Genomic DNA, 14,856 nt, shown 5'->3' with positions numbered 1-14,856 from the left:
AATTTAAATTAGTTTTATCTTCAAGTTTGTTTTAGGAGGATTTATTTCAAGCGTAATTGTTATCGTGCGTCACTTCTATCATTTCTGTCACTTCCGTCACATCTGTCAGTTCTGTCACTTCTGTCATTTATATCTCTTTGCCTTCGATTGCAAAGTCTATTCTTCGTAGCTACACAATGTCACATCTTTTATGCATTTAAAATGAAATAGGTATATAATTAGAGATGAGAGAAAAAAAAGTGATGAAAAGTACCTATTTATTAGGTGTTCGGGCACAAACAACAAATTTATTTCATCTATATCTTCCTTCGTTTGTGTGTGTGTGGTTCCTCGGGTGATTTGTCAATAATTTCCAAATTGAGTGAGGTAGGTCATCAATTAATAAACGTCTGTTCGCAAAAAATCGAGAAAAAAGATTCACGCGATCCGAGCACGTTTCTAGCGGCCGTAGCTACGGTCACCTCGCTGACCTCGCAGTGTCGCTGTGCAGCCTCTCGGCTCTCACAACTCGCAAGTCTCGCAACCTCGTGCCTCGTGGGCGCATGATGCGCGCGCGCGCGCACTGGCGAAAGTAAACAATAGAGCGTAGAGCGTAGCCCCCCGTCCGGCGCGCGGCGTGGCGCGGCGTGGCGTGGCGCGGCGCGGTCGCGGTGGACAGACGGACTACGGAGTAGAAGTGGCAACAGCGCGCGCGCGCGCTCGTGCTCGTGCTCGTGCTCGCGCTCGCGCGACGTCGATCCATGTGACAGAGAAGGAACGTAACAAAAGGTGGCGGAGGGTGACGCCGCTGCCGCCGCGATCGGAGCGCGTCGAGCGCGAGTGTCTGCCCGGGCGAGCCGGGTGTCGGGTGTGCTCCGTGTGCGTCGTTTTCTCGCGTGCGTTCCGCGTACGTGCCTGGACGCTCGTACGCCTCCCCGACGTCGCGAAACGCGCGGTGCGGGAAGGGAAGAACATTTAGCGCGGCGCGGTGCGGCGCGGCGCGTCGCGTCGCGTTCACGTTTACGTTCGCGTCCACGGCGGAGATAAAGTTCGCGACGCGCGAAAGAACGGTCGGCCGTTAGAACGGAGTGCGCGGGTCCCGACGAGGGATCGACCGGATACGACGAGCCGCGACGACGGCGACGGCGACGGCGACGACGACGACGGCGACGACGATGACCGATCGACGGGGCGAGTGAACGACTCGCCGAGTCGCGAAGGCAGGCCGCTCCGCGATACTCGTCTCACACGCCCAGCGGGACTGCTGCGTCACATGGGCCGCGTTCATTCGTCGATACAGCCGGGTGACGTCACGAGCCGCGCGACGATTGGCCCGCGCCACGGTGCCCGGACACGTGAATCGTGGCCGAGCAAGCATGGCAGTTTGATGCGCAGTGGTTTTCAGCACTTGTAAAATGCCACCGCCACGCGCCAGATCGATCAGGTTATAACCCGCGTTTCGCCGCGCGCTCCGAAACGGTCGGTCCCCGTGTCCCGTCGCGCGGTCGTCGCGCGCGCTCGCGAGAACGCGGGCATTTTTCTCTCGCCGCGAGCCGCGACTCGCCGTCGCGTCGGCCGCTCTTGCGGTTTACGGAATCCTGACCCGATCCCGATCCGATCCGATTTCGGGGAGACCACGCGCGCTCACAGAATCGCCGCCGATCCGGCCGATCGTTTTCAACGGGAGAGTGAGTTAGAGCGGGGACTAGAGAACGACCGACACGATTCTCCGTCCACGTCCACCGCTCTCTAGTGCCCTACCTGGCCCCGCTGGCCCTGGCCGGGGACCTCTACGTGCACGGGACGTGCGGCTCAACACGCACCGTGTTTCAATCTGTAAGTTTTGGCGGAAGTGCATCCCTTACACACCATATCTCTTTTCTTTCAATCTCTATTTATCTCCGACTATGTCTTTTTCTCTTGCTCGAACCACCACGCCCGTTCGAGAGAAAGAGTAATAGGGACGGAGGACGGAGCGGGAGGAAGGAGACGGGAACCGAGGGAGGGAGGGGGAGAGAGAGAGAGAGAGAAAGAGAGCGAGTGAACGAGCGAGCGAGAGAGAGAGAGAGAGAGAGAGAGAGAGAGAGAGAGAGAGAGAGAGGGACAGAGCGCGAGCGTGAGCGCGGGCGAGCCTCGGCGAACCATTATCTCCGTTACTAGCGCCTATTTAATTAACATGTGTATAGAGATGGTTGCGTGGCGTGTTTTCCGTGCCATAATAGAGCTGGCCAATGGCGCGGCGTCCAGCCGGTGACGTCGCGGGCCGCGAGCGTCGCGATTGGCCCGGTGTTGCGTGCGTCGTCGACCGTTCTAACGTGCGTATTGCTTTGTCAATTTTTGGAGCTCGCCGCGAATACGCTCCTTCGAATTTTCGCCGACGACCGACGACATTCGTCGCCGTTTAAACCTCGCGCACGTCTCGTTTCCGCTGTCGCTGCCACCGACGACGATCGCATCTCCGTTGTCGCTGGCTAATCATCGCGAATCGTTCGGTCGCGCCGCGTCGCGCCGCGCTGCGCTGCTCCGCTCTACTCCGCTCCGCTCCGTTCCGTTCCGCGCGTCCGCTCCCTCCACTATTTTCGCGTGCCGAGACCCCGCGCGTCTCCCGCGGAGAATGCGAACGCGACCGTCGTCCGCTTTCGCGATTCCGTCCACCGAAGTACACTTGGCTTTCAAATCGTCGCCGTCGCGTCGAGCCCAAAAGATTCATTCCGTTTCTCGGCTTTCCTACTTTTTTTTTATTTTCCCTTTTCGCGATTTTTTCTCGATGCAATTTTGACTCTCGAATGTTTGCTTTTGGGAATTATCGCGACTCGGAGTACGCGCACATCGGCCTTTCTCTTACGTCCATATTCGAAACCTTGTACAGCAAAGTCTCGCCTCCTGTTCGCCGCGACCGCTCGTCGTTCGCGAGGGACGTAAATTCTCTCTCTCCCTTCGTTTCTTTTTTGTGGCGAGGACTATGTGATTTCTTCGCGCCGATACGATGCAACAATGTGTGGCATTCTCGTGGCCGTTTTTGCGCACGCGAACGCCACGTAACGAGACGCCACTGCCGGTCGCCCCTTTCTTTTTTTTTTTGCCGGGGGAACAAGGTGATCCGCGAGAGCGCCGCTACGTTTGCACGCTTCCATGAATTGTCGATTTCCGATCGGCCACGATATCGACCTCGTACATAGTGAGCCCCTCCGTTAATCGTTTAAATTATGAAATAAAATCGCGCGAAAATTTAAGCGTCCTGAGACAGAAAGATCGAATAACGAGACGCGCGAGTCTATTTGGAATGAGAGGAAAGGAGCAGGTTTAACATCGAGGCTGCGTCTCGTACGTTTTGAAATAATTTATCGGAAATCGGTATGCGACATGCGCTTAAAAAGGCTGATTTTTCAAATACCCGATCTACGTTGCTTTCGCGAATGCAGCTGTCTCGGAGCATCCTCGGCCTTTTTCGAGTACTTAGTCTGTTCAGTGCTCGATTCTCGGCTCCGGCGACGTGAGCTTGAGATACTTACGCGTGCCATCGTTCTGCGCTGCAGGAAAAAAAGTCGCGACGCGCCTGCGCGGCGCGCTCTGTCTGATGCGCTGTTGCAAGAGCGGCAGCGCAGCGGCGCGCGAGTGGGTGACCGGGGACGGGGTGGGGGAGATGGAAAGGCTTCCCGCGCGACTGCGTTACGTCACGCGTGTACGTCACGTGACGTACGTCGTAGACACACACCGGTCGTGTCCGCGACGTCCACGACACCCTCTAGATAAGCCCGATAACGCCGTCCAGGCCAAGCGAGCTCTAAACAAAACGCAGGAAATCGCGTCGAGAGAGAGAGAGAGAGAGAGAGAGAGAGAGAGAGAGAGAGAGAGAGAGAGAGAGAGAGAGAGAGAGAGAGAGAGAGAGAGAGAGAGAGAGAGAGAGAGAGAGAGAGAGAGAGAGAGACTCCCTTTCTCTCCATGTGTTTTCTCTATGAATTTGGCGATCTCCCACCTCCATGCCACCTTGCTCCGAAAAGTTATCGCGCCCTGACTGAACATTCAATTGATTCAATAGATTACATGTAACGGGAAGATTTTTAAATGTCATTGAATGAAATCGTTACTCTTATCTGACTTTATCAGATCGATAGAAGTATAATGCTTGTTTATTAACGACTCGTTTTTTTTCCCGCACGCAGCTTGTCGTACGCGGCGGGCAGCAGCGGCAGCAGCGAAGGAGGAGGGGTGAGGAGGGCAGCGGACCGGGAGTCGGGCTCGCGACTCCTGCTCCTGCCGATTCATCGCCGGCGTCCGGGAACCGACGCCGGCTGCGGCTGCGGCGTCGGTGTTTGCGGCTGCCGCGACGCCGGCGGTTCGATGCGGCGGAGTCAGAACGATCACGATCATCTGGCGGGTGTTCGCGAATTTAGAGACTCGACGGAGCAACAGCAGGAGCAGCATCACCGCCGCCATCGTCACCAGCGCGCTCCCCACCCCTCCACGCCCGTTGGGATAGAGCAGCAAACCGGCCGCAGGATGAGCCTGGAAACGTTACTGCAAGCGGCCTACTATGTCGAACAGGAAGAGAAGAAGCGGGAGCGCCTGGCGAGCACCTCGTCCTCCTCCTCCTCCTGCGATCAGCACTCGTTCGCGCCTGCGCCGACTCACTCCAATCACGCTTATGCCTCCGGCGAGCCACGTGGTGAGTACCACGCACCACGCGCCGCTTCTCCGGCGCGACCTTTTACGACGCGTCGCTATATATACGATGGAGAGATGCAATGGCGTTGCGTTGCGTTGCAATCGTATAAGAATGATTTTGTGCAAATTTAATTTCTTTTGCCGTCAAACTTAAGTTAGATTAAAATATTGCTATAATATTATCAACTTCAAACGTAAGTTATTTTCGCGACTTAAATATGAATTTTCCTCTCGGAAACAAGAAATGTCACATATGAATGACATGTCGTGGCTGTCAATGTATCAACGTTAAATCTGTACGCGAGAACGCGGTCTCAGATGCGCTATATGCTTTTTCTTGCGAACGTAGATAGTGACGCATGAATGCCACGTGCGTTTTCGCTCTGCCATTGCATTATCAGTCGCGACACGTGCTTATTTTTCTGTGCCGTGAAGTAGCGAGTAATCCGCTGATAACCGCGTCCGCTTCTCGAGACGCAGAAATATCGATCGAGTCATTGCATTGTGCGCGAAAATTCAACGTGTCAAAATGGACAAGGATGCACTGTTGCAAGATGTTATCTTTATCTTTCCCCGATGATAAGACAGGTTTTGAAAGTAGCGCATAAACGAAATGCGATTAAAATTGTGTGTTTGCGCTAAGCAGGCGCACGCGTGCGAGGTAACGCATTACCCTTGCTTCTCTTTGATTAGATAGAGAAATCGATGAGATCGATAAAAAGAATTGTATAACAGTATAACTGTGAAACTGCAATCTTCCGAAAAACATATCACACGCTTTTTCTGAATGACGGATTTCCGCGGGATTATACTCAAAAACAGATACATAATAACGAGTCATCGTTTCGAAACGATAAATTTTTCGCAAACGTGCGATTCAATCAGTTTTCGGTGAAAGATATTTTTGTTTCAAATTTCAGTGACAATATATGTAGTTTTGCTGCGAGATATTGGCAAGGTTGGCCTTATTAGGAGAAGTAGGAGATCGCCCCTTTCTCTCTACGTCTCACGCAGATAAACTTGGCGAAAACAATAACACGTTGCGTTAACAATCGTGTCTGAGAAGCACTGGCACGCGTAGTTGCGTGCGATGACCACGCGTTCACCGCCTCCAAATTAGGTATGATTTACCTCGTGGCAGTGTTTCTCAACCGTGGCGAACACGGGGAGAAAGTAACGAAGACGAGCCCAGCGCGTCAGATAACGTGCCTTGGAACGAGAGAGGCCGGCCTACCTTGGCCTTGCATCGACTACGTTCCCTATCTTTTATTTTATCATCGCAAAATGGAGATGTAGTATAAAATATTGAACGTTACTTTTGTGCGACTAGTGACCAACTTCGTTAGCCTATCAGTCGTCGATCGTATACCGTCCCTGAACGTTTATGAACAGGGAATTAACCGAATCAATGACATCGTACCCCTTCGGTTGCCATTAAATTCTCTCAAGTTGACTTAAGTAGTCGTCACTCCTGCGAGACAAGTCCCTCGTGAAAAAAGCTGTCCAGATGACGACACGTGTGATTAAATCGTCGCTTTCTCTTCTCTCTCTCTCTCTCTCTCTCTCTCTCTCTCTCTCTCTCTCTCTCTCTCTCTCTCTCTTTGTCTCTCTCTCTCTCTCCCCCCTTTTATCTTTCTTCTCTTTATGCTTCGCGGAAATCGTCGAGAATTTGTGACAATTTGAAAATTTCTCGAAAATATGCAAAATGCGATTTAAGACAAAAGAAACGCCACTTTGTTGTCCCGTAATAGTAGGAGAGCCGGCTGCACAAAACCCTCCCTCATCGAACATCCGGCTGAATTTTATTCGAATAGATAGCTTTTTTAGTGGTTAACCTTGTGCCGGGTTTTATATGCCCTGAAACTTGATCGAAGTGTTAAAAAAAGGGCCACTTCCGGTATGATTTTTTGAGATGAAACTTCCTTAAAGAACATCCGGCTGAAACTTGTGCCAATCGATTCAGGATGTCAAGCACTTTGATAAAAAAATATGCTGCCACCCCCCACCTTGACAGGAACCATGGCAGCAACCCTTAAACGTGACATATTTTTTTTATGTTTAGTAATGTTCGAGCTACATTTCAAAAAAAAAATTGTATATTCTGTGAAGGAAGTATTGACCCGTTACAAATTGGCAGCCAAAAGTCGCGCGACTTACGGGTGACACAAACATTTTTGGTCAAGGCCAGCGATGGCAGCATTGTTTTTTTATGTTTAGTAATGTTCGAGCTACATAAAAAAAAAAAAAAATATCGGATGTTCTGTGAGGGAAGTACGGTACGAAAATATGCCACGTTTAAGGGTTGCTGCCATGGTTTCTGTCAAGCTAAGGGGTGGCAGCATATTTTTTTATCAAAGTGCTTGACATCCTGAATCGATTGGCACAAGTTTCAGTCGGATGTTCTTTAAGGGAGTTTTATCTCAAAAAATCATACCAGAAGTGGCCTTTTTTTAACACTTCGGTCAAGTTTCAGGGCATATAAAACCCGGCCCAGGGTTAACCACTAAAAAAGCTATCTATTCGAATAAAATTCAGCCGGATGTTCGACGAGGGAGGGTTTTGTGCAGCCAGCTTTGGACTATAATATGAAAGTCACAAGTACTGTCGTGTGACGTGCGTTTGCTACTCCAACGTTAATCCCGCGCTCGCAGTCGCTGGTAAGTCGAGCTTATTACACTTCCCCCTCCTGCCCCCCGAGACAGCACCGAGGACGATGGAATTTTCCCTTTCTCGTGACGTAGACACGCTAGACACGCGCGAAAGTGCATCGCGGATAAAGGTGAATATTTACAGGGGTTACGAGAGGAGACAAAGAAAACGTGATACGTGTGAGAGGGGAGAGCAGGCCTTAGGTTCGCTCGTTGGACGACGGTAGGGGGCGGAGAAGGGAACGGCACGGAGAAGCGCAAAGGATCCGACCAGACCGACTTGCCGGTGCGCTTCGCATCTCTTTGCTCGTGGCGGAATCAACGTACGCGCGCATTCGAACCACTTGCACGCAGAGCGAAACAGAGGGTGGGTGAGAAGGAAAAGGGGGGCAAGAGGGGAGATACGAGCGGCGAGGCAGATCTCGGAGGGTGGCGGAAGTCGGGTGACCGGGGTGACTCTCAGATGGAAGGGGGGACGACGGAGAAGTGCTGTAGATATCCGACGAGGTCGAATCATCGCGGGTACGTAGGGAGGGAAAGGTAAAGCGGTAAACTTGGAGGCGGGAGGAAGGAAGAGCCCCGATGGCGACTGTAGAGTAGAGGTGATGCGGCGACGCAGTGGCCTGAAGGGGGGGAGGGACGGTAAACCCGGGTACCGCGCGCGTGTTCAGTCGCTAAACGAGGAGAAGAAAGGCGAAGGGGAAGGGGACGATCCGGTCACTGACTCTGAAACTACGGTGCGGTGGCCACTCGCGCTTCATTCATGAGTGCGCCATCTACTCGTGCGCGCAGCTGTTAATGCTTTCTCTCCCTCCTTCTCTCTCTCTCTCTTTCTCTCTCTCTCTCTCTCTCTCTCTCTTTCTCTCTCTCTCTCTCTTTCTCTGTTTCTTTAATCTTTCAATAATATCGTGTTGACACATTGGAAGGGATCGTCTATTAAAGTCAACGCGCGCATGATTAAAGTCAAGGTATAATGAGCGTATGTTACGAACTATATATTTGTATTTTATGAATTGTGTATACACAATTTGGTTATAATAAGAGATCCCTTTTCTCCTCAGAATGAAAAAGTTTCGCGAGTGTCGTTCGCGCGCGCGAAACTGGTCGTAATGCGGATGGTTTAAACGCCGTAATTCGCTCTCTATCTTCGCGCATCCGGCCTGTTATCCTGGTGCGCGTGTTGCGCCGGCGAGACCGGCGCGTGATTATACCTGATGTAACCGGCAACGTGTGTTAAACGACCATTTAAGACCATCTATCGTGCACGCGGCTGAGGGATGCAATTCCACTTTATAACGTCGTAATGCGACTGTCTTCCCCCATATTTTACGCGCTGCGCTACGCTATGCGCACGCTGTCTCTATGAGAGAGAAATTATACGATTTCCGGCGTCACCTGCAGCTCGTTTCATTTACTTGGCTAGTGAGAAACATGCATTTAAATCCTTCCACGAATATATGGATTTTCTACGTATTTTATTTTCATACATGTGGTATATGTGTCCTGGCCAATCACGAAACGTTTGCACATATAATTCTAAAAATCATCGTGTTAAAATCTTGTACATATTTCTTATCGAGACTTGAATTTTTTATCTCAATAACAGAATTACAAATCTGATAACGGTACGTACACGCATGCATATGCACGCGCGCGCATTTATATCCGTAAGCAATTCCAATCTTTATTCTTTATATTTATAAATACAAATATGTTATTTATCAGCAGGAACTTTAAACTTTAAACAAACGGTAGTTACGTCAGAGATTAGATAGACTGGACTTAATTATAGGTTGTTTAAACGAATTTGTGTGTACAGTTTCGACTCACAATCAGTTTAACTGAAATAAGTCCAAGCTTTCAGTTTGTGGAAATTAAAGATTAATTGTATGTGTTATAGTTTGAAAAAGAGAAGAATGCATTCATCCCGAAAACTCGACAGAATGAATACTATACTGCATATCACGACAGAGTCGAGGACAGAGTAGAAGTAGATGTTAATAATAAAATCAGTTTTATTTCTGTGCAATAAGAGAGAAGTGTAGCCTGCAATCAAACTAACTTAGAAAATTTTACTTTTGCAATAAATTTCCTATTATGCATGTGTATTGTGTGTATGTACGTGTCTCGAAGTGGTAGAAGGTGATAGAAGGAAAGTATGGGAGTGCAGTCAGCAACGAGCGGTGAACACGCGGACGAATCGGCCGCCTGAGTACGCATGCGCTTAGTCCCCGGCTAAACCCCCACCCGGTATGACGGCCGCGTGGCGTTCTGATCAATTTGCGACGTTGCCGGTTTCTTTGCGACTGTGGAGGGGTGACGGGCGAGCGCGAATTGAAGCGAGACAGAGCTGCTCCGGCAAGTTTGGGCGCTCGCTTCCCCCACCCTCGTGTGTATTATACACGCTCGTGCGGCCCCCACTACTAAATTACAGCTCCCACCCGTCGCATTGTCCGGACCCTTCTACGGGATTCTCCTCACCTAGCACGTGGAGACGCGCTTCTTTCAATTTTTCATACCTTATCGACCTGTGGATTCACCAGTCGCCTTTACGGCGTGAGATGCTCTTGCGAAAATCTGGGATAGATAGGGAGACGAGATATGGAAGGACGCGCGAGAGAAGGCGCGCCCCTCTACACAATGTATATGCGTACTTTGTACGCTCGTGTATGCATTTGCGTTGATATTCTTATCATCGGGAGGAAAATCAAAAATAACTTGAATCGAATAATGATTGTTAGTAAAAAAAAAATGATTGTAAAATTTGAGGGCATGTAATATTCGCAGAATAGAGAAAAAAATGTCTGAGTTAAGTCTTCAAACAAATCCAGACGGAGATAAGCTGAAATACAGATGGTTGCTATATATGTGTAACAAAAAAAGTTACTTTTCTGTTTTATGTAAAATAACATAGCATCTCTTGCAAACGATGCAAATTTGACTTTGAGTGAACAGCCACCCTTATTTTGTCTCTATCAGGATTAAATAGCACCTTAATTTCACAGTTTTTATTTAATTTTGTGAACAGTATATACGCCTTCATAATTTTTAAATTATTTTATATACATTATTGATAAGATATAATATGTAACGAATAAACGATTTCTGTGTTCTCTCTCAGGTGCCAAATGTAAGAGAGAACGCACAGAGTCAGACGATCTCTTTTGTGAAGAGAAGATGCTGATTATCGATGGTGAGTATATCTCGCATTGTTATTAAATCATTCAAAACTGCGTCGTAAATTAATTGTTGATAAAGTGAGAATGTTTTTCTTGGAAAAAGAGGTCTTGGAAACGGAGTATGTTGAAAATTTTGATTACGGAGGCACGTGCCCGGCACTGGAGATCGCCGCAGTGCCCCAGATAGAACGTGCGCGACCGGACGGATTCCGGAGTTATCTCGAGTGCCGACGTGTCACGTTGTTACGGAAGAGATCCGTCGCGCGATAAGGACAGAGTGATCGCGCCGAGTGGTGACCGGAGCAGTGGAACCACTGAAGGCACGTCTCGCGAAGACGGGGATGTCACTTCTCGCGGAAGGGATAGGAGGGGAGTTGCTGCCGCCGCCACCGCCGCGCCGCCGCCGCCGCTTACCGCCACCACCGCTGTCTGACGAGAAGGGAGGCACGAGGACGTCATCCTCGGGCTGGCTGGAGACGGCGGCACGCAAGCTTAGATCCCAGTCGGTGCCCGTGACTCACGCGGTACTCGAGTCTCGCTCGATCGCCGCGATCGATGATTGGTCGCGATCGCCGGTTTCGGAACCGAGTCGGGGAAACAGCTGACTGGCGTTCGCGGAAGTACAGGCGTATCGCGATCACTCGAATTAGAAATTGGAACGCACATGTGTACGACACGCATTGCCGATTCGTAGAGTCACGGAGTGGCGTCAAGTGCGAGACTGCGGTGAAACTGGGATCTGCTGTTCTTCGCCATCAGCGTTCCTTTCTCCTGCAAAGCATTTATCGAACTCCGCGGCGTTTCGTTTAATTTAAAACAACGCGCGACGCGTATCAGATGCATGAATGACGCAACGATTGGCCTTGACACGGGCGCAATTTTCATTGGGAAATTCGCGTTGAGAAAGATGTCCCTTCGAGGATCACCCCGTGAGGAATGAGGTGGACGAGCGGCAGCGCGACCCTCGAAATCGCTCGAGCGGATTCGCTATCTCGCGGCGAATGGGTTTCGAAAGTTGGGCTTTTCTCTAGCGCGCCAACGACCTTGCCGTTGTTAGCCCTCGTCGTGCCCTCCCTTCTCTGCCGTGGTCGCCGTAATCGTAACCGTCACCGCCGCGGCACCGCGACGTCAGACCTCTCTCCACGTTGTACGTTTCGCATTCCCGCGACAGTTTCTCTGGCGCGGCCTTCTCGTTCTGGAGAACGGACTCGCTCGAGCCGGGGCAGTGACAGCGAAATCTAACGATCTTCGGCGACGACGACGGCGACATGACGTCATCGATGACGATGATAGCGGCGAAGAGGCGGATATAGCGTCCGGTCGATCGACTTTTTCCACAGCGAGAGCTTAAACGGAAGTTTTCCGGTTGCGCGCGCGCGCGCGCTCCGATTTGCGCAATCTTATAAGAAGGATGGGTGTTCTCCTGCTACCGGACGGTATCACGTTGCCGGTAATGCATTCGCGCGCGAGCCTGAGCGCCGTCGTCGACGTCGTCGCCGAGACGAACGACAACGTGAGCGACCTGACGGACGCGAATAACCCACCGTCGCCGGCGCCGACGCGGATCGTCGGTATGATCGAGGTCGTCAACGGCGGCGAGACGCCGCGACACAGTAGCGATTGGACACCACCTCCACCGAAGAAAAAATGGATACGGCACTACCTGCTCGGTGAGATCCCTACCGCGCGTGTCCTGAAAATATCCTGTTCGAATAGTCACCCAGAGGAAGAGACGTACGTCGTCTCTCCCTCTCACCCCTTCGTCTCTTTCGTCGAACCGGTAGTCTTTATGAGAAATTTCAATTGATCAATTTTTTTAAATTTAACATGTAAATTTACAATTCCAACGGGACTGTGTTTCAAGAGAAAAATAATCAGCGCGCACGTTGCTGGGTGGAATATAAATTGGATGGATATAAATGCACACAAAAAATATTAATAGACTTAATTAAGATCCCGCATTGAAAGAGGCGTATCTCTATTTATTTGTGATATTCCCATATCGATCGAGTTCCACTTATCATTAATTAATTTGAATAATCTGTTATCGAATTATTGAAACTGATTCAACATTACGAGTGTTAATTGTTTTGAGTGTCGTGGCCTGAAAATACCTATATTAAAACGTGTTAATCGTTCGACTTTATTTCACGCGTATAAAATGAAAAGAATCTATATACTTTCCATTTGCGATGAATACTGTTTTCGCGGAATTTCTCTTGAATGTCGGAAATATCGGCGCTGCCAAATCATTAATTAATCAAACCGATTAATATAATCTAACAGATAGATTATTAACTCTGCATTACTTGCGTGAGGTGCAAAATACACTCCAGTCTTATAAAAATATATTCACAGAGTAAAATATTTTTAAGAAGAACTTTTACGTTTATCTCTTTGCGAAATATCCGGTTCTATCGCGCGGCATATATCTGGCACATACGAGCGCATATATCAGCCCTTTACTTTTCGAACGCTCTATACGTAACAGTCGGGGACAACTATGGAAACAAGACTTCGTAGATGCTAGATAGAGCGTTTCAAAGATGAAAAATGGGATCTTCTCGCGAAATCAGATCTTGCAACGATCTGATTTATTCTGTTTGACTTCCGAGTTTGAATTGTCTCACAAACGAGATTCTGATAAATGGCGCTCCGATTCTGAAATTTTATCTTTAGACGGACGACCGCGATTGCCGTCGATTCTACTATCTAAAAACATCTATCTTCGCGGTTTACGTTAAAGCTTCTCTCAGAGCATTTAATATCGTATGTTATTGCTCCGAAAAATTTATGTTTACGACACAGGCAATTTTTAATCGCTCGTATATCGTCTGCCGCTGTTTTTCAGAAGCGTCTTCACCTCGAAAGAGTCGAAGCAAGCCCGGATAGATGCATATAAATTCAATTTTTGATCATACGCGATATTGAATCACGCTAGCTTAATGGTCATTCATTCAAATTGTACACTTGCTACTGACCTATTGAAAAATGTCATAAAATTTATGTCTTTATTTACATACTATTACTAGCAAACACATTTTCTTCAATTGCGTTTAGAAGGCATAGTATTGTGTTATTTATCGATGTGAAAAAATATGGTAAGAAGTATAGCAAGAAATCTTTAAAGTTATCGCAGAAGCGAAAGAAAGACGAACTTCTTCGTAAATTCAAGTTTATGTATAAAAAAAAAATTCTTCTTTGAAAAGCAGCAAGTTATAATTAGATGAACAATTGTTGGTTTTTGGTAGCGGTGTCTGCACGGGCGTTTTTATCTCCCATAGCATTGCTTACAATTATTCTCGATACTCGTATCGTCGAGGTAAACAGCAAAGAGTATTGGCATGCATTTTCATACTGTTGTAAATAAGATATTTCGCACGAGCTACACGAAATCACGCCTCGCGCGCGCAAATGGACGCGTGTCGACGATATATTTTCGCGGATTGTGCGAATATTTCGGTCGAAGCTGGCAGTGAAACGTCCGCGCGCGGAAAATGTGGCAGAATGTGTCTGCGGCGAACTGTTTTCAATTTTATCGAGACAGAAAAATGGGAGAGTGACTTCTCGGATTTCATCTCGCGCGGGCTAACGTCGCTAGTCGTTATACGCTACTATTCGCTCGCGCGTTGAAAAGTTAAATTGTTATTTGCGCGAGAATCGTGTCGAATTTTAAAGGAACCGACGATCATTTTCGAGTTGGAAGTAATTTAATGAACATTCCAAGCTATTGTGCATTTCAAGCGAAGTTTGTCGTTTGTTTGGATGAGTGCACCCGATCTATTTATCGCTGTACTTTCTCTTGAAGCAAATTAATCCAAGAGAAAAATCTATCTTTTGAAGAAAATACGTATTGTTCAGAAATAGCCGATATTTCTGACTTTTTCAAGTTAAAAGTTTATGCCACAAATAGATTCCTGTAATCTTGAAAAAGCGTATCTTTGCATGCTAATTTTATTCTTTAGATGAATTATTGCACGGATTATTGGCTCGTTATCGATGGTTTTAATATATCATTTCGAAAACGACTATACGCTTTGATTAACATGAGATTACTGCATTTTCTGCTTGTAGATTCGTTTTTTTGTCGATCTCACGCGAATAAAGATCCTCGGTCTTTTGTCGTTATTTCTTCGCGAATTAGTTGGTTCCATTTTTTACTCTTCCTGTGCCAGCTATCGATACAGAATGTTACAATCCGGATAAATATTACTTTCGCGATCCTCAGTCCTTACTTTTAGTTGGGGATTTGGCTTGTTTTATCACTACTTTGCAATGCATGCATTTTCTAAAAACGACGCGAATTCGCCCAGTGGTGATTTCGACGAGGATCGTCAAGGGCCATGAATTTGAAGTATGTCTGCGGATACAAGATATGGAAATCG

At 48.3% G+C, this 14,856-nt stretch overlaps 1 protein-coding gene across 3 annotated transcripts in view; it reads left to right on the top strand.

Moving 5' to 3' along the window:
- Positions 1–800: 800 nt before the first annotated feature.
- Positions 801–14,856, top strand: part of LOC143899081 (uncharacterized) — a 31,024-nt gene continuing 16,968 nt past the window's right edge. Inside the window, exons 1-3 of one of the 3 annotated variants that reach the window (XM_077409058.1) lie at positions 804–1,815; positions 4,143–4,645; positions 10,414–10,485. In XM_077409058.1, the coding sequence (XP_077265184.1) occupies positions 4,321–4,645; positions 10,414–10,485 (397 nt within the window). In that variant the 5' untranslated portion in view covers positions 804–1,815; positions 4,143–4,320. Of the gene's footprint in view, positions 1,816–4,142; positions 4,646–10,413; positions 10,486–10,849; positions 12,142–14,856 lie in introns of those variants that run through there. The other 2 variants (XM_077409059.1, XM_077409060.1) reach the window with 2 other exon arrangements.

Source organism: Temnothorax americanus, unplaced genomic scaffold, assembly GCF_048541705.1.
Source record: "Temnothorax americanus isolate GAGA-0224 unplaced genomic scaffold, ASM4854170v1 Scaffold25, whole genome shotgun sequence".
Taxonomy (NCBI): Eukaryota; Metazoa; Arthropoda; class Insecta; order Hymenoptera; family Formicidae; genus Temnothorax; species Temnothorax americanus.
This window is presented reverse-complemented; position numbering and strand designations above follow the sequence as displayed.